The sequence below is a fragment of the Puma concolor genome, chromosome F2 (assembly GCF_028749965.1).
Source record: "Puma concolor isolate L17-30 chromosome F2, mPumCon1.1.hap2, whole genome shotgun sequence".
Lineage (NCBI taxonomy): Eukaryota > Metazoa > Chordata > Mammalia > Carnivora > Felidae > Puma > Puma concolor.
Genome location: NC_141684.1, coordinates 20,503,788 through 20,529,195, shown reverse-complemented (window position 1 = coordinate 20,529,195; position 25,408 = coordinate 20,503,788). Strand labels below are relative to the sequence as shown.

General features: G+C 42.9%; 1 protein-coding gene across 1 annotated transcript in view; it reads left to right on the top strand.

The window, feature by feature from the left end:
• Positions 1-12,627: 12,627 nt before the first annotated feature.
• The window catches only part of MAL2 (mal, T cell differentiation protein 2), a 29,215-nt gene continuing 16,434 nt past the window's right edge, over positions 12,628-25,408 (top strand). Inside the window, exon 1 of the mRNA XM_025922880.2 lies at positions 12,628-12,867. Coding sequence (XP_025778665.1) covers positions 12,736-12,867 — 132 coding nt within the window. The 5' untranslated portion in view covers positions 12,628-12,735. The remainder of the gene's footprint in view (positions 12,868-25,408) is intronic.

Sequence of the window (25,408 nt, the reverse complement as noted above, 5' to 3'; positions counted from 1 at the left end):
AAAGAGTGATCACTTTATGAATGCGTCTGATGCGTAAGTGCCGTTCTAAGACTTGACACATTTACTGCACAGTGTATGGTTTTGTGCCAATCAAGTTTTAGCTAAGCTGGAACTTCTAAGGCAGCTTGATGTCTGTAGCTTCTAAGAAACTCCTTATTCATTTACCCGTGCCAGGGTTGATGGTTGGTGAATTTCTCCCAATCTTTTCAGACCTTTATTTCTCTAGATTCCTCCCACTGTTGTGGAAGTTGGGACTCCTACATGTTTATACTCCTATTGTTTATTCCATGCTCTCGCAAGGTTTCTACTCCCTGATTGAACATTAACTCACACTCATTCTGACTTTAGGAGGGAGGTGCTATTATTATTCCTACTTCACAGGGAAAGAGGCACAAAGAGGGAAAATTATTTTCCCAAAGTCATACACCTGATGAGTACTGTAAGATTTGAATCCATACTAATTTTTTGACTTAATATCTGGTTAACTATCATAATAGACTGCCATAACAGAAGATATAGAGAGACAGGCACTATATAGTTGCCATTCCAGTACATATAGATGGTATATATCATACATATCATATATAATATCGATAATATGTGATATATATATAGGATGCATTATAAGTAGCAGATATCATATATATATATTACATAAACTATGTAACTGATTATATAGAGACATTCAACTTATATATAGAATTTAACTCTAGGAATTTATAGAAATTGATTTTTCAACTGTTTTCACTAACAGCTAATAAATCACCACCTGTATATAATTAAAAATATACATACCTGTACATATATTCTCAACTGTATACATTTGGTATCTTGATATTAGAAACAATACTTGAAAAACCAGTTTCTATAAAATCCCAGAGCTAAACTGTCCTACAAAGCAAAAGGAATGGGTGAAACTGCTTTTTTGGATAATATTGGTAAAAGAAAGAAAGAAAGAAGAAAGAAAGAAAGAAAGAAAGAAAGGGCTGAGCTCATTAATGTTCAAGCAAGGATGCATTTGAATCGAGAAAGTTAATAAGTACTCTGCGTGGGAGGATCCATGAGACAGTATAAGGCTGTGAAACAAATTCAATGTTTAGAAGAAAATGATAGATAATTCCATTTAATGAGTATACAGCAGACTAATTATTGCAATGAAATATGTTTAATTAAAAAGAAGTCTGCTTCCTAATGATTATACTGACTGTAAACCAGTTTGGAAAACCCCAAAGACAGCTAAAGACGATATATATAAAGGCTACAAGGAAGGTTTACACAAGAAGGGTAAATAAATGCGTCTACTGTGGTCTAAAGTAAGCATTCTAGCTATCCTAGGCTCTTTTCATGTAATACTCCCTGATTTCTGAGGGCAATGCCCAGTTGGAAATAAAAGAAAGTCTTAGGAGAATCATTTAAATACATTTTGATATAAATTTTGAAAAAAATATATTTTAATATAAATTCTTAGAAAATGCAACTTATAGCAAGTTTCATTCAGGATAGTGTTAAAATCCATTCACAGAATCAAAACATTAACCAAATGTGTACAGCTCCAGTTTGTAGTGGGACTTAGCAATGACATGTAAAGCATGTTTTCACATCCTATTTAGGTCACGCAATCATTGGTGGCCCAATGGACAGGGAAGAGCATAGCGAGTGGAGGAGAGCAGAATTGGGGGTTTCAATCCAGGGCTGCAAAAAGGTGACCCTGTCTGGATCCTCCAAGAGATTCTGAGAATGTAATAGATGAGGTCATCAACACAGATTAATAGCCTTTATTAGATGCAAAGTTCAAGGATTTTTTTTTTTTAAAGCAGGAAGGTCTTCAGCTTCCCATCTTCTAGAATATCTCATCCTTCTACAAGAAGGACAATTTTGAATACCTAGAACAAGGATAAAAGATTTCTTTTTTTCCAAAAGTGCCAACTTCTCTGAGGAAAAGAATGCTATGATTTATTACTTATGTTTGCCATGGGTAGGGCGTGATAGGTAGTGTAACTCATGCCAAGTATTTACTTTACCTAACTTTTCTGTAAATTATTTTCCTCACTTCAAAAAAATGTATCTTCATTTGTCTCCTTAAAAATCACAAGTCACTGATTTCTGCTATGATTTCTTGAAAGTCTATGCCTTCATATGTGAGATAACTAGAGGAAAATTAGCTTAATAGGCTATATCTATCCTTGGATAATCTTCTAGTGAGGTCAGATCTGATTATGTCTAAGGTTTGAAGAATAATTACTAGTACAAATTCCCTGGGGAAAGATTTTTTTCTCTCTTCTGGTGTAATGAGGGGCTCAATGTAAAATTGGTCAGATGAAATGTGTTTGGGTTTTTTCCCTATAAAAATAATTGTAACACCTGCTCTCTCTTGCCTTTGTAAACATCAACCCATTTTTCTATTATATGGGTTGAAAGTCATTTTCTATTGGATACATTTAAATAAGTACCAAAATAAAGAACAAAATCATGTATATTTCAGGAATAATTTCATGACTCATGTATTATTACTAATGATGTTAAACATTCATTAGGTGCCTACTTTGTGTTAGGTGCACAAAGCATGGAAAGCAGTAAATGCTCTCCAGATAGGTGTCAATCTACAGAATAATACTGCCTCCCTATAGAAGTGTAGTTAAAAATATAAAGACCAAGGACTCATGAGAATAAATGACATTTTGGGAAATGTGAAACTAGAATATTTCTCCATAAGTTTCATAAACTTGTATACCTTTTACCATGCTTAGCAAAATAATTGAGCACTCACTAAATATTTATCACACCATCATATCTGAGAGCATTTTACAATAAAAAATTACATCTTCTGTTTCATTTCACTTTACAATAACCCAAAGGTAGATAAATACAGGAAACAAATACAGGAAAATAAACCCATTTTATGGGTGAGAAATGAGCCTCAGGGAAGTTAAATGATTTGTTGAAGATAAGGAAGCCCTCACTGCACTGCTTTCCCATTCACTGTTGGATGGTTTCAATATTCGAGTGCCAATTTATCTCTGAGCCCCAAGTTATCTCTGTAAAACTTGTGCTTTATAAGTTCGCTCTCCTCTAACCTTGCATTGTCCTTATGAGGTTCTTAGGATAAAGTTCATAGTCTTAAGTGTGACCTAGAAGGCCCTGACGAACCAAACCTTCACCTAACTCCCTGGCTTCATTTCAAGGTACATGGACTTCACTCAGTTCTTATCACCAAGCTCCTTCTTAAATATCAGTTTTCATGTCTGTTCTCCCTTTTGTTTATGACACCCCTTCCTCCTCCATCCTTCAGTCAGGCTAGCTTTTATTCACCCTTTGGGTCTCTGCTTAAGTAGCTTACTCTTCAAAATTTTCCCCAACTTTTCACATTAGGTGAAGACCCTGTTATTCATTCACATACATTCCATATATAAAGAAAACATTTGTCAAAGTCTTTTTGGCTGTCCTTCAGGACAATTCCTGAACCAATTCCTGGACCAATTCTTTATTTGGTCAATTTCCCAAAGTATAAGTTATAGTGAAGGATAGAGCCCGTCTCCCATTATGGAGGGCTAAAAGTAGATAGTTGTTCCCGCCTGTCTTTTAGCTAGAACACAGATGCATGGAAAATTAGATGCACCTGCTTCCAAGCTCAAATGAGAAGCTCGTGACTGAAAGAAGCATGGACAGAAGAGAATTTATCCCCAGTATGGTGACAATGGCTGTGCTGACACCCAGTTTTGAGAAATCACAGAGACATCAACAGGATTGTTGTTGATGGTAGAATCCTTGATCCCATTCTGGCAATGTAAGGAGTACAAGTCATGGATCCTGGTGATTAGTGGAGTAGTTGGTAGTGTCCATATTTGACTAGTTTTGTAGCTTAATTTTGGGTGTGACCCAGCTATGCATCCACCCTTATCCATTTTCTCAGCTTGGTTTCCCAACACTCCTGACAAATCTGTAAACTAACACATGTCTTTTCAGTAAATTATATTTCTGTTTCAAGCAGCCAGGTTCAATTTCTGTTGCTTGCAACTGAGAACCCTGAAAAAAACACTATTTCCCTTTTAATCTTATGATTTAAAAGGAATACATATTTCAGTGATGTCTGCTTCCCCAACTGAACTATAAGCTGGAAGACTTGTACTTTGTCTATTACATGAGCCACAGCTGTCTAGCACAGGTTTGTCACATAGTGGACAAAATCAATCTGCTGCATGAAAACAGTGAATTAATATCTGCAAAGTACTGTGCCTAAATGATAGAGAGGGTAGGGGATAATAAGGTTCAACAATGGAAAATCATATATATGATACTCAATAGAGAGGATCTGTTTATAATGAATTATAAACAGCCACACACACACACATATATACTAATGAATGTATATATACATATGAACTAATGAATGACCATTATGTAAGATAGAACGTGAAAAGTGTGGGAAGGACAGAAAAGTCAAAAGGAGAAAAAATGAAGGCATTATGAAAGAGATATCTTTCAGGCAGGATCTTGAAGTGTATATCAAATTTTGATATTCAAAATTTGGAAGAGGGATTATTCAGTGAAGTCTGGACACTTGGAGGGATGAATAAAGGCACGGAGGTCAAAATGCAGAGAATGTAATGGGCACCCTACTAACAGCTATTCTGGAGGGGGAAAGCTATTAGGGAAGAAAATGGCATGTCTAGGCTGCACTATGAAAAAGTCAAAATTACAGAATTATTTAAAATTTAACACAGTAGAAAGAGTAGACCAAAAAAAATCAGGTTTTAGAAGCTGTGGGTATAATTCAAAGGAGAGGTAATAGGACACTGTTGTAAATAGTAGAAACAAATGAGTGAGACAAATTATGAGCCACCAAGAAGGTGGAATTGCAAAGATTTGGAAACTGGCTAGATACGGGAAGTTTTTTTTAAAAAAGAAAAGTTTTTTGAAAGTGAAAATAAAGCATGGATAACCAGGAAAATGGCACTACCAAGCACAGAAGAAAGAAATCATAGGGAAAGGTGAAGTTTTACAGAGAAAGATCAAAGTTTTTTGTAGGATATTTTGAACTTAAGGTACAGATGCATTCCCACAGGAACTGGAAGTAGAGGTCTGGAGCTCAAGAGAGAAATCAGAGTTAGAGGTCCAGATTAGGAACAGAAGCAGATGCTGTCAGTGGTCTTCTAGGTCCCCTCAACTCCCTTTATATCATTTCTGTGTACCCTTCTCCCCAGTTCGGTGTGGGTTCAGGCATCAGCCTCTGTGGCCCACTTTGGAGGACAACTGTGAGTTACTAGAGGTGTACTACCTGCGTGTGCAGATTGCTACAAGAGTTTGGAGTTTACATGCTCTTCTCTTCTGTCCTTAGCCCTTTCTGGTGCCAATCAGGTAAAGAAGTATGAAAGCCTTGCCTTGAATTGTGCAACACTGAGATGTACCTTACACTCCAATTGTTTTGCAAGATCAGGTTGACTTATGCCTGAGATCATACCCTTTGCCTGACCTCCTCCCTTCCCTGTCCTGCTCTAATCCTTTCCAGTCTCCTATAAGAGCACTTCTTCACTGAATCATTTGTATATGAATCCATTTCTCAGGGCCTGCCTCTGGGGAACCAGAAGGAACACAGGGAGTTGTTCTCACAATGTGGCTCAAGTCCTCCATGTTGCCACCGATGTTCTTCCTGCTTGTTTTATCAATTTTTGAGTGAGGGGTAATGAGATCTCTGATTCTAATTGTGGGTTTCTCTATTTCTCCTTACACTCTACTGCTTATGCATCACTTATTTTTAAAACTCTGTTATAAGTTGCATAAACTTTTAAGAGTTTTAAGTTCTCCTGATTAAGGGATACGTTTTATCATTATGATGTTACCCTCTTTATCCTAATAACTTTGTTGTGATTGAAAGTTATTTGGTCTGATGTTAATATAGCCCCTCAGGCTTTATTTTGATTACTCTTATCATGGTATGCCTATTTACATCCTTCTACTTTTAATTTTTTTTTTTTTCAACGTTTATTTATTTTTGGGACAGAGAGAGACAGAGCATGAACGGGGGAGGGGCAGAGAGAGAGGGAGACACAGAATCGGAAACAGGCTCCAGGCTCTGAGCCATCAGCCCAGAGCCCGACGCGGGGCTCGAACTCACGGACAGCGAGATCGTGACCTGGCTGAAGTCGGACGCTTAACCGACTGCGCCACCCAGGCGCCCCTACATCCTTCTACTTTTAATATGTTTGTGTCTTTATAGTTAAAGCAGGCATTTTTTAATCAGTGTGTAGTTCAGTAAGAGTGAACCATAATGTAAAGTATGGACTGGGTGACTAACATGTGACAACGTAGGTTCACTCTTTGTATAAAATGTACCATTCTGCTGACAGATGCTGAAAATGTGGGAGGTTATGTATGCATGGGAACAGAGTGTACATAGGAAGTCTTTATATCTCTCTCAGTTTTGCTGTAAACCAAAAACTGCTCTAAAACAATAAAGCCTTAGGGGCGCCTGGATGGCTCAGTCGGTTAAGTGTCCAACTTCGGCTCAGGTCATAATCTCATGGTCTGTGGGTTCGAGCCCCACATCGGGCTCTGTGCTGACTGCGCAGAGCCTAGAGCCTGCTTCAGACTCTGTGTCTCCCTCTCTCTCTGCCCTACCCCTGTTTGTGCTCTGTCTCTTTCTCACTCTTTCAAAAATAAACGTTAAAAAAAATTTTAATAAAAAAAAAACAATAAAGCCTTAGAAAATAAATTTAAAAAAAATTTAAGTGCATATTTTACCTTCATTTTTGAAAGGCACTTTGAAAGGCAACCAATCTTAGGTTGGTAGTATTTGTTTTGTTTTTTTCTCTTTTAGTAACTTAAACATATTTTACTCTCTTCTTGCTTGCATTGTTTCCAACAACAAGTCTGTTGACACTCTTATCTTTGCATCTCTGTATGTCATGTATCTTTTTGGCTTGTAGCTTTGAAGGTTTTTCTCTTTATAATTGCTGTTAAGAAATTTTATTATGATATGGCTTGGTATATATTTCTCCATATGTCCATTGTCCATAAGTTCACTGAACTTATTAGATCTGTGGATATAAATTGATAAAATTTAGAAATCTGTCAGCCATTATGTCTTCAAAATTTTCTCTATGTCTTTCTTCCTTTTGAGATTCTAATTGCAAAAATATTCAAACAAGGTTCTCCCACTGATCACTATACTTTCATTGTCCAGTATTCTCTCCCTCTGTGTTTCACTTTAGTTCCTGTTTCTATTTCTATGTCTTCATGTTAACAAATCTTTTCATCTGCAGTGTCTAATCTGTTAATCCTCCACAGAGTATTTTTCATCTTCAACATTGTAATTTCCATATCTAGAAGTTCAATTTAGGTCCTTTTTATGTGTTTTATATTTGTTTCTTTAAAAAAATTTTTTTTTACATTTATTTATTTTTGAGAGACAGAGGGTGAGCAGAGGAGGGGCAGAGAGTGAGAAGGAGACACAGAATCCAAAGCAAGCTCCAGGCTCTGACCTGTCAGCACGGAGCCCGACACAGGGCTCAAACTCACTAACCACGAGATCATGACCTGAGCCGAAGTTAGACGCTTAACCAACTGAGCCACCCAGGCACCCCTATATTTGTTTCTACATGCTATACTCAATCCTTATTTTTTGAACATGGCATACATTTATACTAACTGTCTTAATAATCTTTCTACTAAAATTATCATCTGTACCATTTCTGGATTTGTTTATGGTGGTTGATATTATCCTCATTATATTTCATATTTTCTGCTTCTTTGCATGCCTTGTAGTTTTTAACTGGATGCCAGACATTGCGAATCTTATCTTCTAGGGTGCTAGACATTTTTGTATACCTTAATATTCCTGAGGATTGCTCTGTGATTCAGCTGAGTTATCTAGAAACAATTTGAGCATTTTGAGGCTTTTTAAAAAGCTTTGTAAGGCAGGACCAGAGCAGCCATTCACCTAAGGCTGACTTTGTCCCAGTACCAAGACAATACTTTTCTGAGTACTCTATCCAGTGCTCCATTAATTAATCAATTTTTTGCTCTAGTTCCTGGAAACAAAAACTGTTCCTGGCCATGTATGAACTCCTGGAATTATTCCTCTGCTCCCTTGGCATGCTTCTTCCTTGGCCTCAGATAAGTTACTTACCTTCATGTGCTGATCAGCATTTATCTGAAGATTTAAGGAGAACGCTTTGCTGACCTCCCAAGCTTTCTCTGGATGCAGCTCTTTCCTCTAGTATTCTGTGAACTCTAACTCCTTTGGATCCCTCAAACCCAGCTTCACCATCTCAACTCATGAAGACAGCTAGCCTCCACAAGGCTCTTTCTCCCCCATACTCTGGAAACTTGCTCCTCAGTGAGAAAGTAATAGGGTTCACATGACTTTTTTCTTATTCCTAAGCGATCACTACCCTGCACTGTCTGATGTGCAATGTCCGAAAACCAGTGTTTCACATACTTTTTCTGGAATTTGTTCCAGCCACAAAGATGAATCCAGTCTTGGTTATTATATTTTGGGCAGAAGTCACGTGTTGCTGTTTTTGGTAATAAAGGAACTTTGTAAGTGCTCATAGAGGGGAAAAGATTGACTGTAAAGTAGAATTTGAAATTGAAGAGAGAGAAGGAAAAAATAATGAATGAATTTCCTAAAGGAAGTACAAAGGAGAAATAATGAAAAGCTGGGATGGGACTTAACTTTGGATAAGGAAAAAAAAAAACCCACTTCTTCTGAGACAGGAAGAAAGTAGGAGAGTAATAGTGATAAAGCATAGAAATTTAGACGCAGGCTTCATTTGGTCAACTGATACTATGTGCGCTCCTATTATGTAATGTGAACAAATCTCAGCTCTTTTCTGCAGGGTGGGTCAGGGGATGGAGGAGGAGAGCGAAGCATGATACCCAGTACATGTCTCCCCCAAATCACCCTCATTCCAAATCCTCCCTCCTGAGCTTTCCATATTCTTGATAAAAGTGAGTGTTTTGTAGATTATCTAATGGGCTCTTAATCAACTTCCTTTAAAACTTCTGGTGGTCTGATTCACAGCTCACATTGGTATCTGGTATTTATCATCTTTTGGTGCCTCCACTGATCTTTTCAACTTAAAATCCTGTTATATAACATTACCTAAGGGGTATGAGACAAGTGAAAATACAATTTCAATTTAGCAAAGCAAGTGTTCTGTTCTGTAAGTGTTCTGCATATCAGGTTATGGAAATACAGTGGATGGGCCAGGGCCCTACATAATAATCAAAGGCCGGATAGATAAGGGGAGTAGGAGTGGTAAGAAGGAAGGATGCTCCATTAGAGGGAGGAGAATGTGTGAAGGTCTGGAGGCAGGAGAATTTTTGGAACTGCAGGTGGATTAATAGGACAGGTGAGGTCAGAGAGCTCATCAGAAGCTACACCCCCACAAATACCCTGAATGCTTTCTGGGGTGTTTGGAACTGATCCTGAGAACAGTAGGGAATCCTAGGGGAGTTTTAAGTAGAGGAGTGACTGCAATCAATTTTGTGGTCAGAAATCATTCTGATATCAGTGTAGAGACTATACGGGAAGGAACAAGACTGTTAGAGTAGTTACTGTGACAAGGGATACTATCATATCCTGAGATAGAAGGAGAATAGTAGGGATGGAGAGAAGTGATATATCCTCGAGAATAAGATGGTGGAACTGCCAGATCTTATAAGTGATTAAATATGTGGCATAAGAGGAGCTACCAGGGGAAACACCCAGATGTTTGTCTTGGGTAACCGGATTGACGGCCCTGTTTTCAATGAAACAAGTATTACTGGTTAGATGTCCTAAAACTCCTTGTAAAGTAAGAGATAGTAGGGACGGTTGGAATGGTTTAGACTTGCTTTCGTTCACTGAACATATTTGTCTACTGTGCCAGGCTTAAAGATGGGGAAAGTGAAAGAAGCTATGGGATAATAAACAAGACACGTGGTGGGGAGGGGTGGTGGCAGAAAGTGACAACCTCAGGAATCCTTAAGTCCCAGTCAAGGTTAGATAACGTGAATTAGTGGAAGCAAGAGTCTTGGTTATGATCTTCTTTCAGTAACCCTGGACACTATGAAAGTAGCATCAGAGAAAGCAGATATTGATGGCAGGTGGAACCCAAGCTGCAGAATATGGGGGCAGTGTGGGTAAATTTACAGTAAAGTACAAGATGGAAGGCAATATCTGGGACTAACATGAGCATCTCTAAAATGCCTTCCCATGAGCATAGAAAGGATAGGGAAGCCAGAATGGGGCCAATGGGAGAATAAAGGCAAAGTGAAAGTCTGGAGGCCAATGCACTGAGAATGAAGGAGAGTGTGGTGAATAGGAGACAGCCATCAGAGAGAATGTCAGCGTTGAAAGGAATGGCAGTAGTGAAATTCCAAAAGGTGTGTGCAGATGTGATTTCACTTCATAGAAGGCAGCAAGTGGTTGCGAGGCAAGATTGTTAGAAGTGTCATGAATATGAATGATGACATTCCAAAATAGGGGTTCCACAGGAAGTCTATGAACAAGGTAAAAGTCAGGCTGGAAGTCAGTTATGGAAACAGGACAGGGAAAGAGCAGAAAGTAAAAAAGAGCGCAGAGTCAATTGTGTGGAGGAAGAGACACCGTGGTGAGGTGGAGGTGGGGGTGAGTGCTTTCCTTCTTGAGTCCAGAGGTATTACTTTCATTAGAAGGAAACTGGTATTATCATGAGAAAAGAGGTATGGGTGGCGACCATGAGCAGGGAAAAACATTCTAGGAAGGGATTAATTTTCAAGCAAATAGTGTGTTACAATAATAGAAGAAACCTCGAGGATGATTCTTTTCATTCCACTGATCATTGTGGAAGCAGGTAGGAGAGGGAAAACAGGGATGGTCAGGGATACATGGGATAGCAAGGAACGTGCTGGAAGGGACACAGTGAAAAGTTTTCCCCTCAGTGGCAATTTTTAAAATAAGTGAAATTGAGGCTCTCTGGGTCATTTGTATTTCTGGAAACTCCAAAGTCATTTTAAGTTTATTTGCTAAAATTTGGGGGGCCCATCATAGTTGCTGAGCATCTCCCTAATGAAATTCTTTGAAGAGGTCTTCCCTTTGAATTTTCCTTTCATTTTTTTAATGTTTATTTATTTTAGAGAGAGAGAGAGGAGATTGTAAGTGGGGCAGAGAAAGATGCGGACAGGATCCAAAGCAGGCTCTGCACTGAGAGCAGAGAGCCCAATGCCAGGCTGGAAATCGTGACCTGAACCGAAGTCTGACGCTTAACCAACTGAGCCACCCAAGTGCTCCCTTTTGAATGTTCTTCAAGTGCTTATGGAGAAACGTTAGGCAGAAAATACAATGTGATATGATACACAGGAAGATTATTCCCTACTGTCAGGGTCTGAACACAGAGAGAGTTCACTAATGAAACAAGTCAGAGGAGAAAACTTTCTATTTCCTATGAAATAACTAGCTCACATTAAATATCAGAAAGTAATGACGAAGAGGTGGAGAAGATGGGAGGAATATACAGAAGGTTTCACCCACACCCTGTTTTGTGGTTTTTGCCCTCATCCTGCCACCACACCTATGAGTTTCGCTTATTAAAATAATGAAGAGGTAGAATGACTAAAGCTGCTGACAATGCATAGAGCTATACATAGTCCCATAAAGGCTAGTACCAACAGACAAGATCAGTATTCAATTCGGGGAATGCCTGATGATGTTAGCTAATATTTTTTCCAGCTTGGTCTATCTGTGCATACTGGTGTGTGTACTTTTGTTTATCTTCAGCGGATCCTTGAGAAGATTAATCTCCTATCCTTCATTTCACTTACAAAATGTTGACATTAAAATCAAAGATAAAACGGGGATGAATTGGGGTAGGGAATCTAAACTATACATAGCATCCTTTTAAAAAAAATCCACCTAAGTGTTTAAAAGGCAACAGCAATTCAAAGTTTGGAACAGATAAAATCAATTAAAGTTTTATGCGGAAAATACAGCCTGGGCAACATCATAGGTACACAAGAGCACGATATGAACATGTGTAAAAATTCAAAAAAATAGCAGTCGTCATAGAAGCTACCATTAAAAGAGCACTCCCCATGGTCTAAGCTCTTTCCATGTTAATGTAATTTCGGTAATGACAGGAGGTAGATATCCTTAACCCCATTTCACAGATGAACACACCACAGGCCCGCCAAGAAGCCTTTGCAGCATCCACCACCAACAGGTGTTGGAGCTGAGCCATCTGACTGCCCTAGCGGTGTTTAAAAAAATCCCACTAGAGTCTCACTTAAAGCAGATCTACTCCACTTTTTAGGTGTGTCTAGTGACCTTCATTTTACCTGCCGAGTCACAATTTCAAGACTTGTCTTACAGTTACATTGAAGAAAGTAGGGTAGAGAAGTCGTGAGTAGGAGGAGGGGTAGGGCAGGTGGAAGAGAACAGGTGGAAACGAGGGGAGCTAGAAGAAACAAAGAGCAGGGCGCTGGCCCCCGGAGGGGCGAGGGGGGCGCGAGAAGGACCGCGCCGGGTGGCCGCCGCACCTGTGCACGTGACCGGCGCGGGCGCCAAGGCGGCCTCGGCGCGCTCACCTGGACCCACGTGACGGGGCGGGGCCCCGCGCGGCCCTAGACAGCGCGGCCACGCCCCCTCCCGCGCTGCGCGCCGGGACCCCGCGGACCCGAGCGGCGGCGGCGGCGGCGGCGGCGGGAGCCCGGGCGGCGGAGGCGGGCGGAGGGAGGCGGCGGCGGCGCGCAGGGACGCAGAGCGGCAGCGGCAGCATGTCGGCCGGCGGAGCGCCAGTCCCGCCGCCCCCGAACCCCGCCGTGTCCTTCCCGGCGCCCCGGATCACCCTGCCCGCCGGCCCGGACATCCTGCGGACCTACTCGGGTGCCTTCGTCTGCCTGGAGATTGTAAGTGGGGCAACCTCGGCGCGTCGCCCGGGGAGCGAGGACCGGCAGCGGCATCCTTGCTTCCCGGGGCTGGCTCCCTCTGCCCGCGCCCCAGCTCCCTTACATTCGACGTGGCCTTTACCTGCGCCCCTCCCGGGGTCCTGCCCTCTCCATGCCCAGAGCAGCCCGAATCTGGGCCCTCTCGCCTGGCACCTGTTACGCTGGCACCTGCTCTCCCGCTGGCGACAGAAATGGCCCCGAGGGAGCGAGCAGACGGCCCAGCGCCGGGGCCCAGGATTGGGGTCTTTGAGAGGGGAAGGGTGCTTGGGCTTGGGGCGCCGCGGAAGACCCCCGGTGGCTTGGCCAGGGGCCGCGCTTGGCTAGGGCCAGAGTAGGCTCTCTGGGCCTCGCCTGTTGCTAACCTGCCATTTTGTTGGGTGGTGCAAAGGTGTAGCCGATGACTGAGTGACCTGAAGGCTGCCACGACGTGAAAAGCCGGAGGCGGGAGGTGCCAGGAAGAGAAGGCGGGCTTAAGACCTGAGCCTACCCACCCCCTTCCCTTTCCATTGTTAGTGCCCTTTGGATTGGGGAGAGGAGCAGAGCTCTGGAGGCTGGGCAGGGAAAAAGGTCAAGTGAACCGTGCCCTTGGCAGTTTCTAATAAAGTGGGCCTGAGAGTGGCTGGGGCGTTGGTGGGGGAGGTACAGAGGTGACTGTCAAGTTCCTCGCTGCCTGCCTTTGCGCCTACTGGCTTCCTAGCCGACCTGTGCAAGTCGACACTTCTCAGCCCACTTTGTTGGGCCTAGGTGAAGGTGAGGTCACCTGCCCTGCCGTGCACCTTATCGGGCTAGAGATTTTTTAAACCTTTTTAAAGCTATTTTGTGGAGTTGGAAGCTTTTGGAGCTCTTTGTGGACCAGGGGGAATGTGCAAACATAAATTGGGCAACCCCAGGTTGCATCATGCCCTGAGAACGGCAGATCCAGAGTGCAGTGCTAGCCAGTCCCTGCCCTTCCTGTAGGCTGATGTTGTTTGTTCCCTATGGAGTTTTCATCTCTCTTTTCTCACCTCCTCTGAGTTTGCATAACCTGGATTTGGTCGCTTGGGTTTCGCTTTTGTGCCTGTGGGGCCGGAACGCCTTGTGAGCATTGGTTTTGTGCCCTATTGTGTGAAGGTGGCTAAGGCGTGCTAAGTTAAGTTTAGCTCAGATTTGAATCTGCAAAAGGAGACAAGTGAGTTACAGGCTACGACATCAGTAATCGGATCGTGACTGTGAGGCTGGAAGAGGCTGGTTTTGAGTCTGAGCCCAGTTCAGAAGCATCTGAATGCTTGGGATGAGGCGCGGGCATCCATGTGAGGAGAGTAGAGAGGGGATGGCACTGGGCCCGGGCACCGTTGTGTGTGTGTGTGTGTAGGAGGGGGAGACACTCTTAGAACGGTAGAAAGCTTGTATAAGTTCTGGGCTGCTTTAGTCCCATGTTCCTCAAACTCTACTCATTTGCATATCGCTTTTAGGAGTTTTGGCCATATCTGCATTCCACCTGTTCTAGGATTTACAGAATGTTCACTTCGATTCACTTTCTAAACTTCAGTACCTACTTTAGCCTCATCCTAAGCAACAATATACATGAATTCTCGAATTTGATATACTGGGTATATTTTTTTAATATTTACTCAAATATATACTTTCGCGTTTGCATACATGTATGCATACATGTAAAGATATGTAAGGATACATGTATGTATATAGGGACCTGTATACATATATACGCAAAGAAGGCTCAAACACGTGCCATCACATCAAATACTGTGCCAAGGGCCATCTGTGGTCTTGTCATACTTTTGGAAACACTGCCTAATTCTGTGGGAAAAAAGTGGATGTGATTTATTTTCTCTCCCCTGCCCCCATATCTCTTTATCTAGCCCAGGAGTTAGTTCTCAACTCTGCTGTACTTAATTACTTGGGCAGCTTTTAAAAATACGGTGGCTGGCCCAGACTAATTAAGTAAGAATCTCTGGGGGAGCGCCCTGAGTCGGCTAGGTTCTTCTAAAAGCTCCCCAGAGGGTCTAGTGAACACATGGCTGGGAACCCCTGAGGGCGGCCTTTACCAGGGCTCTGTGGACAAGACAGCCCTCATGCAAAGCCAGAGCTTCTACCCCTCCCCATTCTAATAGGGACCCAGGCCCAAAGAAGTATCCAGACTGTTCCCCTTATCTCTTCAAGTTTTCTTGTTGCTTTAAAGTGTTCAGTCTCCCATGGCTCCTCCTCAGAAATTCCTCTGCCTGTGAATGAAATGTGACAGTTTGCTAGGAGCAGTTCTAAACTCCAGGTAATCTCCTTTCTGGGGGCCTCTTCCAATGTTTCTGGATATCCCCAAACTCCTTCTCAATTTTGGCCTTCTGTTCAAATGCATTTGTCTTGGTGAGTTTTCTTGTTGCGTCTTGTTGCCATCTAAAGCTTGATGTGGGAAAACAGCAATTGACAAGTGGGCTGGGCTATCAGCAGCTGACTAAACTAATGAAACCGTGATCTTGGAGTTCACTTCTCACACTAACTGGAAACTTTGCTCAGAAAATTCAGTGTCACAGATGGTGCCTATACTTACTGTGGTGAGTACTCAGTAATGTATAGAATTGTCAAGTCACTGTGTTATACACTGAAACTAATAGAACGCTGTGTGTCAACCGTACTTCAATAATAAATTTTCTCAAATTTTACATTAAGAATTCATTTTCATTCCCTCTTATTATATCCATGCATAATCTCTCAAGTGTAAGCCGTTTATTGAGAGATAATTCAAAAGATGCAAACAGTGCCTGCCTAATGGCACCAGGTAAGGCAATTTATAGCACTGGCTTCATAGGTGGAGAATATTGCAACACATAGACGTGGCATGGTTTTTTGAGACAAATGTGGTCCACTCCCAGATATTTAGGTTGTCAGCTCCTATGTTTTTGCCCTGAGCTATACTTACCAATGCATGCTTGCCTTGAAGAGTGTAATACTAAGTTATTTTTGCAATGCTAAGTCTTTTAGTTTAGGATGGAAAACATCACCTTCAAAGTTACATTTTCAAATTCTCTCAGTGTTTCCTGGTTTAGTGTTTTCTAAGTCTTTTGTCAGGTACTGATTGAATACCTACTGAGTGCAAGACACTCGTCTGGGGGGAAAAAAATGGTAGACCCTTCCTCACCTGAAAAAACATCTAACCTAGTTGAGATGATCTGCATAAAAATAACTGCCATTCAGGGACGAGGTAAATATGGAGAGTGAGCTACAGCTAAAGTGTTTTCCAGGCAGGTCTGTTTATAAGAAAATGAACGTCAGAGCATCTGTCCTATGGGGCCGAACAAGATACTTGAGGTCCCTGTCCTCAGTGAGCTTACCTTGTATAATCCGCAAGGTAGATCAGATGTTACAGTTAAACATGGAAAAGAAGAAAGGTCAATATGTTGAATTCAGTGCATTGCATGGTTTCGGTGTTTGGGAAACTATCCACATTCCCCAAGATATTCACTAGCGTTTTTCTTTATGGGAGATATTCTAGGACTCCTATTCACATGCTCTGACCTGCAGTGGTGTGGATGTCCCAATAACTTTCACTCATCCAACAAATAATTAAGAATCTGCTATGCATCAGGCCTTATTTTATGCCCTGGGAATAGGATAATTAACATAGCTCCTGCCCTTAAATTCGTGTATAGTGAAGTATACAGTCAAGAAAGAATTCCAGTGTCTGAAGTGATAAAATTGGTCATGAAAAGTACTATTGAAAAACGGGGTAAAGCACATCTGGCCACTGGGGAGTCTGAGCCAGGCAGCTCGCATGAGATGGTGACACAGGAGTTTAGTCTTAAGTGATGAGTAGACATTCAGTAGACAAGAAAAGTGGGAAAGAGAATTCCAGGTAGAAACAAGGGCATGTGTAAACGCTAGAGACAAGACAGACCATGGCACGAAGGTTCCAGCAACTGTTTTTGTTTTTGTTTTCGTTTTTTATTTTTTCTAATTTTTTTTTAATGTTTATTTTTGAGAGAGAGACAGCAAGGGAGCAGCAGAGAGAAAGAGAAGGAGACACAGAATCTGAGGCAGCCTCCAGGCTCTGAGCTGTCAGCACAGAACCCAATGCGGGGCTCGAACCCATGAATCACGAGATCATGACCTGAGCCAAAGTCAGAGTCGGATGCCCAACCGACTGAGCCACCTGGTGCCTCTGGTTTTTTATTTTTTTTACATGACTCATGGGAAGGTGGCAGAAGAAGGAGAAAGAGCAGAAAAGGCCCGAGTTGTGATTTGCTGAGAACTGACTGGACCAGGCATCACATGGGGGAGCTGCTGAAGTCCAGGGGCAAATGTGATCGTACTTGTGTTTTAGAAATCTTTGAGTACGGGCACCTGTGTGGCTTGGTCCAGTCAAACGTCCGACTTCAGCTCAGATCATGATCTCGTGGTCCTTGAGTTTGAGCCCTGCATGGGGCTGTCTGTCATCAGCACAAAGCCAGCTTCAGATCCTCTGTTCCCCTTTCTCTCTGCCCCTCCCCCACTCATTCCCCACCCCATCTCAAAAATAAACAAACATTCAAAAAAATCTTTAAGCGGTGAAGTTTGCTGATAAAACAGAGGCTGAAGGCAGATCAATTAAGGGACTTATGTCAGTGGTTTGAATGAGGGATAATGACAATGACAAATGACAGAAGTACAGAAGAAGAGAGATCTGACCTTTAGAAGGTCAACCAAGTATGTAAAGTTTGACATGTTCTGAAGTGAAACTACGGTAAACTTAAATATAAGATGTAACTCAGAGGAATTACAGCAGGAGCACAAAAGTTAGAGGATGGTGGGAGGGTAGGGGCTCTGGAGCGGGCGTGCACAGAGAAACCTGTGGAAGAGATTTCAGGTTATTGTCAACCCGAAGTTTTGACATTATACTAACATATAAACAGTCAGATGTGTAGGGTTGTCTTTTCTCGCCCAGAAAATAGATTTGAGTTGCACAGGGACATTGTGTGTTTGCAGCGGTGAAGAGGGGCTCTCTGTGGGTATGTTTCCTTCTCTGTGGGGGTTTTAATTCTCTAAGTAGGATTTTCCTTTTTCCTCTGGGTTAGAAATCTCCAGCCGTGTGAAAAGAGTCCTTAAAACTGCATAAGAGAAAAGGAACTGATGCCCTTGCCAAAGATTATTTTCGGCACTTGCTTCGCCCTGACTAGCAGCCCCTTACAAAATAGGAAGAACTACAGCTCAGAAAAAGTTACATCAGTTTCCTGAAACTCTTCACCTGGAGCTCCAGAGGAAAAGGTCAAGGACAGGAGATTGGTTTTGCAGAGCCCTACAGAAATGTTGGACGTGGTGGTAGGAGCCGTGGCCGTGGCATGTCTGCGTGGATGTGTCCGCATAGAAAAGACTGCGTAATGACAAGGACAGGGACTGGGCTGTCATACACAGTATTGTGCATGCGCAGCACCTGACCCATGCTATCTGATCTGGAGGACGGTCTGGACGGTGTGTGAAGATATTCTAGAGAAACTGGCTGGAGTGGACAAGGGCAGCTTTGAGGTAGATGTCCTGAGCAACTCTTAAAACATCATGGTTCTTCTCCAGGAATCTGCAGTCTGACCTGAATTTCCTGTGTCCTCTCTAACATGAAAGGGGCCATGTCCTTTCATATGTGACGTTCTTAACTTTTGTATAATGGCTTTCAGAAGGAGGGAGGTAAAAAGCAAGAAAAGAGGCATGAATGATCTGTGTGGTCCTTGCTGACATCAAGGCATTGACCTGCATGAACGTTTTTAACCTAGGTGATAACTAGTTACCTGCAAACAGGAAAAGAGGATTTAAAAAAAAAAAAATCAAGGGCAGTTATAAGTAAGAATAAAAAGGGGCCAGAATTTATTTCTCCCCTATAAAGATGCGCTTTCCATTTTAGGACCTTAAGTAGCCTCAGCTACTTAAGAAATTGAAATGGAAATTTGGGGCAGATGGGGAGGAAAGGCCTGTAGTAACAAATGCTTCCCAGCATCCTCAAACATATTTTTGAAATTTTCAAATGCGAATCTAAAAAGTAAAACTTCCTTTGCATTAGTGTGTTTTGTACCTAGGCCCCTTCCGTATATGCTATTTCCCATTGCTTCCCAGAACTTGTCTTGTTCTCCTTTCTCTGATTTAAAACAAAAACACCTTGCCAGCTTGTAGCTCTGAATCAGAACTGCACCAGGGCTAGTCCGGGGCCAGGACCAGTTTGGATGGATGTCCGCATGGTGAGAGAACAGATGGGGATTGATGGAGGGCTCAGGAGGGGGTCGGGTAAGGCACAAGATAAACACCACCCTGGTCAAGAGTTCCAGTCACAATTGCAGGAGAATAGGTGAATTGAACACATTTGAGGCTCGAAGAAGAGTAAAAATGGAGTGTCATGAGCTAGACTGGCAAAAGCTGCCACCTTCCCCATAACTTTCCATCCCCGCCTCCTGAGATCTTGCTAGTACAAGATCTGGGTGGGTGTTGCCAATAATAACTTAAAAATTGAGAAGTACATGTTCCTGCCTCACTAGACTTCATGCCGATTTTTGAACACCCACCATGTACCAGCGAATGAGCTAGGCTCCAGACAGCAGTGTGTTCTTAGCATCTCAAGCTGCACTTCTGGATCATTTTCTTCTAGAACCATTCATTACACATACCGGTTGGTTTCCGTTTCTTTCAGGGAGAATGCAGTTGAATGTCTCCTGTAGAAAGCTGTCCTGGGTTCTGAGCGTACAGAGATATTTAAGGCAATGCTGCCGACTCTGACTTCACAATCCAGTGGGCAAACAGCCATATGAACCCATGATTTCAAACCAGTAGATGTCAGTGCTACAGAGGATACACCTATCAGTAACCACGGAAGGACCAGGTGGTGGCATCCAGCCAGGGAAGTCTGTGTGGAAGACGTGCTGCCAGAGTTTAGTTATCCAGAGAAAACTTTGATGGCAGCATGCTAGGCAGAAGCATGAACCAGTGTGATGGACTCGTGTGCAGGGGGTAAGAGACCAGAGCCCGGAGTGCCAGGTGAGGGTGGCTGGGGAAGCAGCAGTGCCGGGAAGAAGGTGAGCTTGGAGTTGACTACAGTCCCACGGTGAACGAATTTATATACTTCTGGGCTGCCTTGCAAGCACATCTATCTGCTGACCAAAGTATGTTCCCAGTTAAAAAAAAAAAAAAATCTTGGAAGACAGGTTATGTATAAAGAGCTAACTGTAGGTCATCTATTCATTAGACTATAAATAGTCCCAACATACTAAACACTCTTTAACCATGTTTAAACCAAGTTTATTTATTTATTTTGAGAGAGACAGTGAGGGAGCATGAGTGGGGTAGGGCCAAGAGAGAGGGAGAGAGAGAGAAATTCAAGCTCATGGCGTGGAGCTTGACACAGGGCTTGAATCCATGAAACTGTGAGATCATGACCTGAGCTGAAGTCAAGAGTCGGACCCTTAACTGACTGAGCCAGCCAAGTGCCCTGATATTCTGAACTTTTGGAGGGCACAAACTCCTTTGTGATCCTGATGAAAGTTGTGTCCTCAGAAAACTGCACGTGCACTTTACCCAGCTGGATATGACTTTAGGGAGTCAGCACTCCCACATCCACCAAGCGACTCCACAGCAAAAGGATAGAAACCCTTTGGGGGAGACACAATAGCATAGTATCGAGAGCATAGGCTCTGGAAGCCAGGTGTCAGTTCGAGTCTCATTCTAACATTTATTAACTGTGTAACTTAGGGCAAATTATTAATGGCTATCTGCTTCAACTTATCTGTAAAATGGGAGTAATAATAGTAATTATCTCTGAGTGTTTGTGAGGATTAAGTTGGCACAAATAAAACCCTTAGAGCAGTTCTTGGAACATACGCATTCAATAAATGCTGGCTAGTATTTCTTTTATCCTCATTAGCTTCAACCTCTTAGTCAAACTGACTCTATAAAACCAGACTAAGAGACCATTTTTTTTTCCCTCTAGGCTTGCTGGTGGGTTCATTCTCACTGCTACAGTGATGAAATGCTCAATATATAAATTTTTTTAATGTTTATTTTTGAGAGAGAGAGACAGAGCACGAGTGGGGAAGGAGCAGAGAGAGAGAGAGAGGGAGACACAGAATCCGAAGGAGGCTCCAGGCTCTGAGCTGTCAGCATAGAACCCGATGCAGGGCTGGAACTCACAAACCACGAGATCATGACCTGAGCCGAAGTCGGCGCTTAACCGACTGAGCCACCCAGGCGCCCCTGAAATGCTCAATATATAAATTGCAGCAAAATTGGAAACTTTCTGTTATATACAGAAAGTTCCAAACAATTAAATATTTCTCCTTAGGGGTAGTCTAACCAGTCCTTCCTACCTTCAGATTCACTTACCTTTCCCTGTTCTCATTCCAAACATTGACTAAAAATAGGTCAGAGTAGGGACTGGCCTGTTTACTTAGTGCAATAATAAGAGTGCACTAAGGTGAAGGTGTCAGATTGGTTTGAAAACTGCCAGCTAAGATGTTGGAGGGAATGTTTAAAAGCATGCTATTAGGAAATAAGTGACATTTGAAAAGACATAGGCTATTTACAAAATGAATCCTTTCGAGACACGAAACCATCCAAATAGGAGACAAGTCGTGAAGTGTGTCATTGCACAGCCAGGATGGCCAGAGTTGTTTCTGGCACAACACCCTGTTTTCCTGCGGGGTTATGGGTTTTCACCCATCCACGGTTTCTGGTGAAAACACGTTTCAAGTCCAACTCGGAGGGCTCAGTTCAGTGTGATGAGCGGATGAAAACGTCCGCGACTTTCTTATGGGAAGGCTTCAATCGAGTCACACCCTCGTGGGCTGCAGGAGCCAAGCTGAAGTGGTCAACACATGGGAAGCCACAAAGGAGATCTGTGGTTTCAGGGATGTGTAGCAGTTTAACAACTGCAACTCGACACAGACATGAACACTCCAGGTGGCTGCCAGGGACCCCTGAATTTGAGTGCAGAAGGGAAGGGGAAACTGAGACACAGGGGAAGGCTGACACCTACTTCTAGGAAATGTTTGCCTTTGCAACATACCTGGAAGTCTGGTTGTCTTTTTGTTAGAGCTTGAGGTACAGAGTCATGTGCCCCAGCTTTGTTCCTGAAAGAAATGTCAAAATGTGGTGCACTGGGGAGTTTTGTGTGTAATTATCAGACTTTTCAGGACACTAGAGTGATGCAAGGCAGTGATAGACAAGAGGTCAGAATGTGGATTCAGATCCAAGAAGAGAAAACGTGGGCGGACACAGCACCCCATCCTTCTTCACAGTGTGTGTGCTGTGCAGTTGCTACGATACTTTATCAACTGTTCTCCCTCAGATTTTAACCATTTTTGACTCTGCTTTTCACCTCTACAATCAAGGCTCTCTCCAGAGTCACTTCTACTAAACAGGGATGCTAATATTTACAATATGGCTGGTAAATGCTCTCAGCTTAGTAACACCCAGGATTAGAAGAGGTGAGTGTAGTGAGCATTGGTAATATTATTAAAAGATCAGTCGTTACAGTTGCAGCCAGGTTGGGAAGCTCAGGAGAAGGGGAAGCTTTTGGCAGAAGGAAGTCATGAAGTGAGGAAGAAAAAACTGTGTCAGAGCCCTAGTGACCTATATGCCAACGTGAGTCTGTGCAGTGAGGAAGGTGGAACTCTGTAGTGAGCTTAATTACGTTCTCTGACCCGTCCCTCCAGTATCTCCCAAAGCTACCGTGGTGAGCAGGACTTAAATCTGGATTTCACAGACTTTTCAAGCCCGGGATGTGGAGTATGTTTACGTGGGGGAGGGGCATTCGCACACCTTCCTCCCTCTCCTGCCCCCTTCCCACACAACGCACACCGCGAATGAGGAGGCGAATCTGTTCTCTTTCCATGTAAGTGCTTGGTTTCCTTCCCAAGCCTTTGAGGTGTTGGAAGGGCTCTGATTTTGAGTAAGAACGGTTTATCTGTACTGTTTCACATCAGCATCTGCTGTCAGAGCCCTGGTCTGCTCTGTAAGCCTGCTTCAAAACCCGCCTCCCTGCCTCTCTTTCTCCATGCCTCCCGTTAGATTTCTTCTCTCCTCTCTCAGCCTCTCAGAGCACACTGCATGGAGCTCTTTTTATAGCACTCGCCACAATCTGCTCCGGAATCAGCTTTGATGGTGTCTGTTTCTCCCTAATCTAGAGCTCCAGGATACAGAACCTCGCCTTTTTGTCTTTTTTCCCCGAGTATTCTTCTGCAGTACCTGGCAGTAGATTTGAGGTCAACTAGTTTGAGATCCAGTCTGGGTTTATTAAATGTTATGCCTAATTCTGGGGGATCATATAGCCCTTCTTCAGAGTGTCAAATTTATCATAATCCCTGTAGCATATATTTATGCTTCAATATCTGAGTCTGCCTGCCCCTAATAAACAGGTTCTTTATTACCCTGGTTGAATGAATAGATATTTATTAGTGATGTATATTTCTTATATAGTATTTAAAGTAATGTAAGTTATTTGTGGTGGGAGAGTAAGAAAAGGTTACCAGGAAGAGGATGCTGAGAAAAAAGGAAACAATTTGAAGATCTTATCACCTTCGGATATTTAGTAGACAGTATGAAAGAGTAGAGAATCTTTTTACCAGGAACATTATTTCTTTTGTAACAACTAATCAGTTTGTGGTTAAATTTTTTAATGTACATTAATATTCATGACTTAGATTTATTTCATAAAACTTTGTGGGTTGATTGTTAATTTGTTTATTGTTATTTTTTTTTAATTTGAAATCAGGACTTCAGGTATACCAGAAACCACAACTGTAAATGTAATGATTGGTGCTTTAGTTATCATACTCAAGTGATAATTCATTATGCTTTCAAAAATATTTTTCAAAGTGGTAGTGAATTGTATGACTTGGCCTTTGTGGAGAAACTTGAATTAAACTTGTGGTTTTGACTTTTAGCGACTTGTGCAATTTGGATATTATCTACACACTTAAGCGAGATACATGGGATTACTGTTTGTTAATATGGGGAGCTCTAGCTATTCTTGGAAACTTGGAGCTTTTTTTACTAAACAAATATGGGAGAGCCTTCTGCCTGCCAGACAGACGTGTTTCTATGAAATCACTTCCATGTATATGGTGGGCGGGGTGGGGGAGGGAGGAGGTGCTGATTCCTACTTGCCTATAGGTTTCTTCAGAACAGGTGTACGGCCTCAGCTTTTGGGTCACCAAGTCCAGCCCAGTGCCTGACTGACAGTTAGGAAGGGATCATTATGTTGATGGATGAATGGCTTAGGATGCAGAGGCCTATAAGGCGGCTGGCTGCCAAGAAGGTCTCATCGTGCAGTTGGTGTGGAAGCCAGGACATTTACAATACAATTACATCAGTATAACATATCCATACAGGGAGCTTGCCCAGGGGACAGTGTACCTGAGCATGGGTGGGACTCAGGAAAGACTTTGGGGTGTTGTCCTCTTCAAGATGAGCTATGAGTGGAGGTTTTTCAAATACTCATGGGGAGGGAATGACATTCTCGGCCAGCATATGTGAGGCCACTCAAATGTGAAAGTGCTTTGTCTTTGGACTATGGATTTTTTTTCTTTAATATAAAATGTGAGGGGCTTAGTGGCAGGAGACAAAGATGGGAAAGACAGGTTAGAGCATAAAGGGCCTGGAATGCCATGCAAAGGATGGGTAGCCTCTGTTAGCAGTAGCATAGAGGAGAATTGCTGTGGTTAGGTTCGTGAAACTGGCCGTCTTCGCCCCAACACCATTCCTCCTCCTGTGATGTCTCACTCACACCTAGTTGCCCAAACCAGAAATCTGGGTTTCTTCCTTATCTGTTCTTTTGCTGGCATGTTCCCTACCTGCCACCATGCCTACTTCTAGGCATGAAACTAGAAACTGGAAACATTCTAGTTTCTGTCTAGTCCACTCACTTTCCTCTGTCCTCCGTGCCCGAGTCTGGACTGTGCTCTGTGGCTCACAGTCTCTTCTGTGGTCCCCCAGCCCTGCATCCATTCCTCTCCAGCCCTGTCGCTCTCTGGCCAGAGAGAAGCATCTAGATACACGTTAGATGGTGCTCACTCCTGCTCAGGCATTCTGTGGCCTCCCATTGCCTTTGGGAGAACGCAGGACCCTTCAGCTCAGCATCCAGCCCTCGCCTGTGGCCACCCCCCCATGTGGTTCCTGCTGCCCCTGTAGTGATGGGCTCCGCCCCTCAGCTCCCCACCCCCCCATCCCCCCCACCCCCAAGTCAGGGCTCATCTCCAGCAGGAAACAGCCTTCTCCTCCCACCTCTACACTCCCTAGCTTTGTCTTTTGGGTTGCTGCTACTGGGGCGTATTTCCTGTCTTTTCAGCTCTGGATTTTTAGAGCCCTCACTCGGTGAACCTGCAGTGCCCAGTATTTGCCCAATTGTGACAGGTGTGAAGCAGCATTTTACACACTTACTTGTCTCTTTCCTGTAAGAGGCCAGGAATTCTGCGATGGCGGAGACCAGATGTAGCTTGTTGACCATCTTATTCCCAGCATCTGGAACAGTCCCTGACAGGCAGCAGCTACTTACTGAATATTA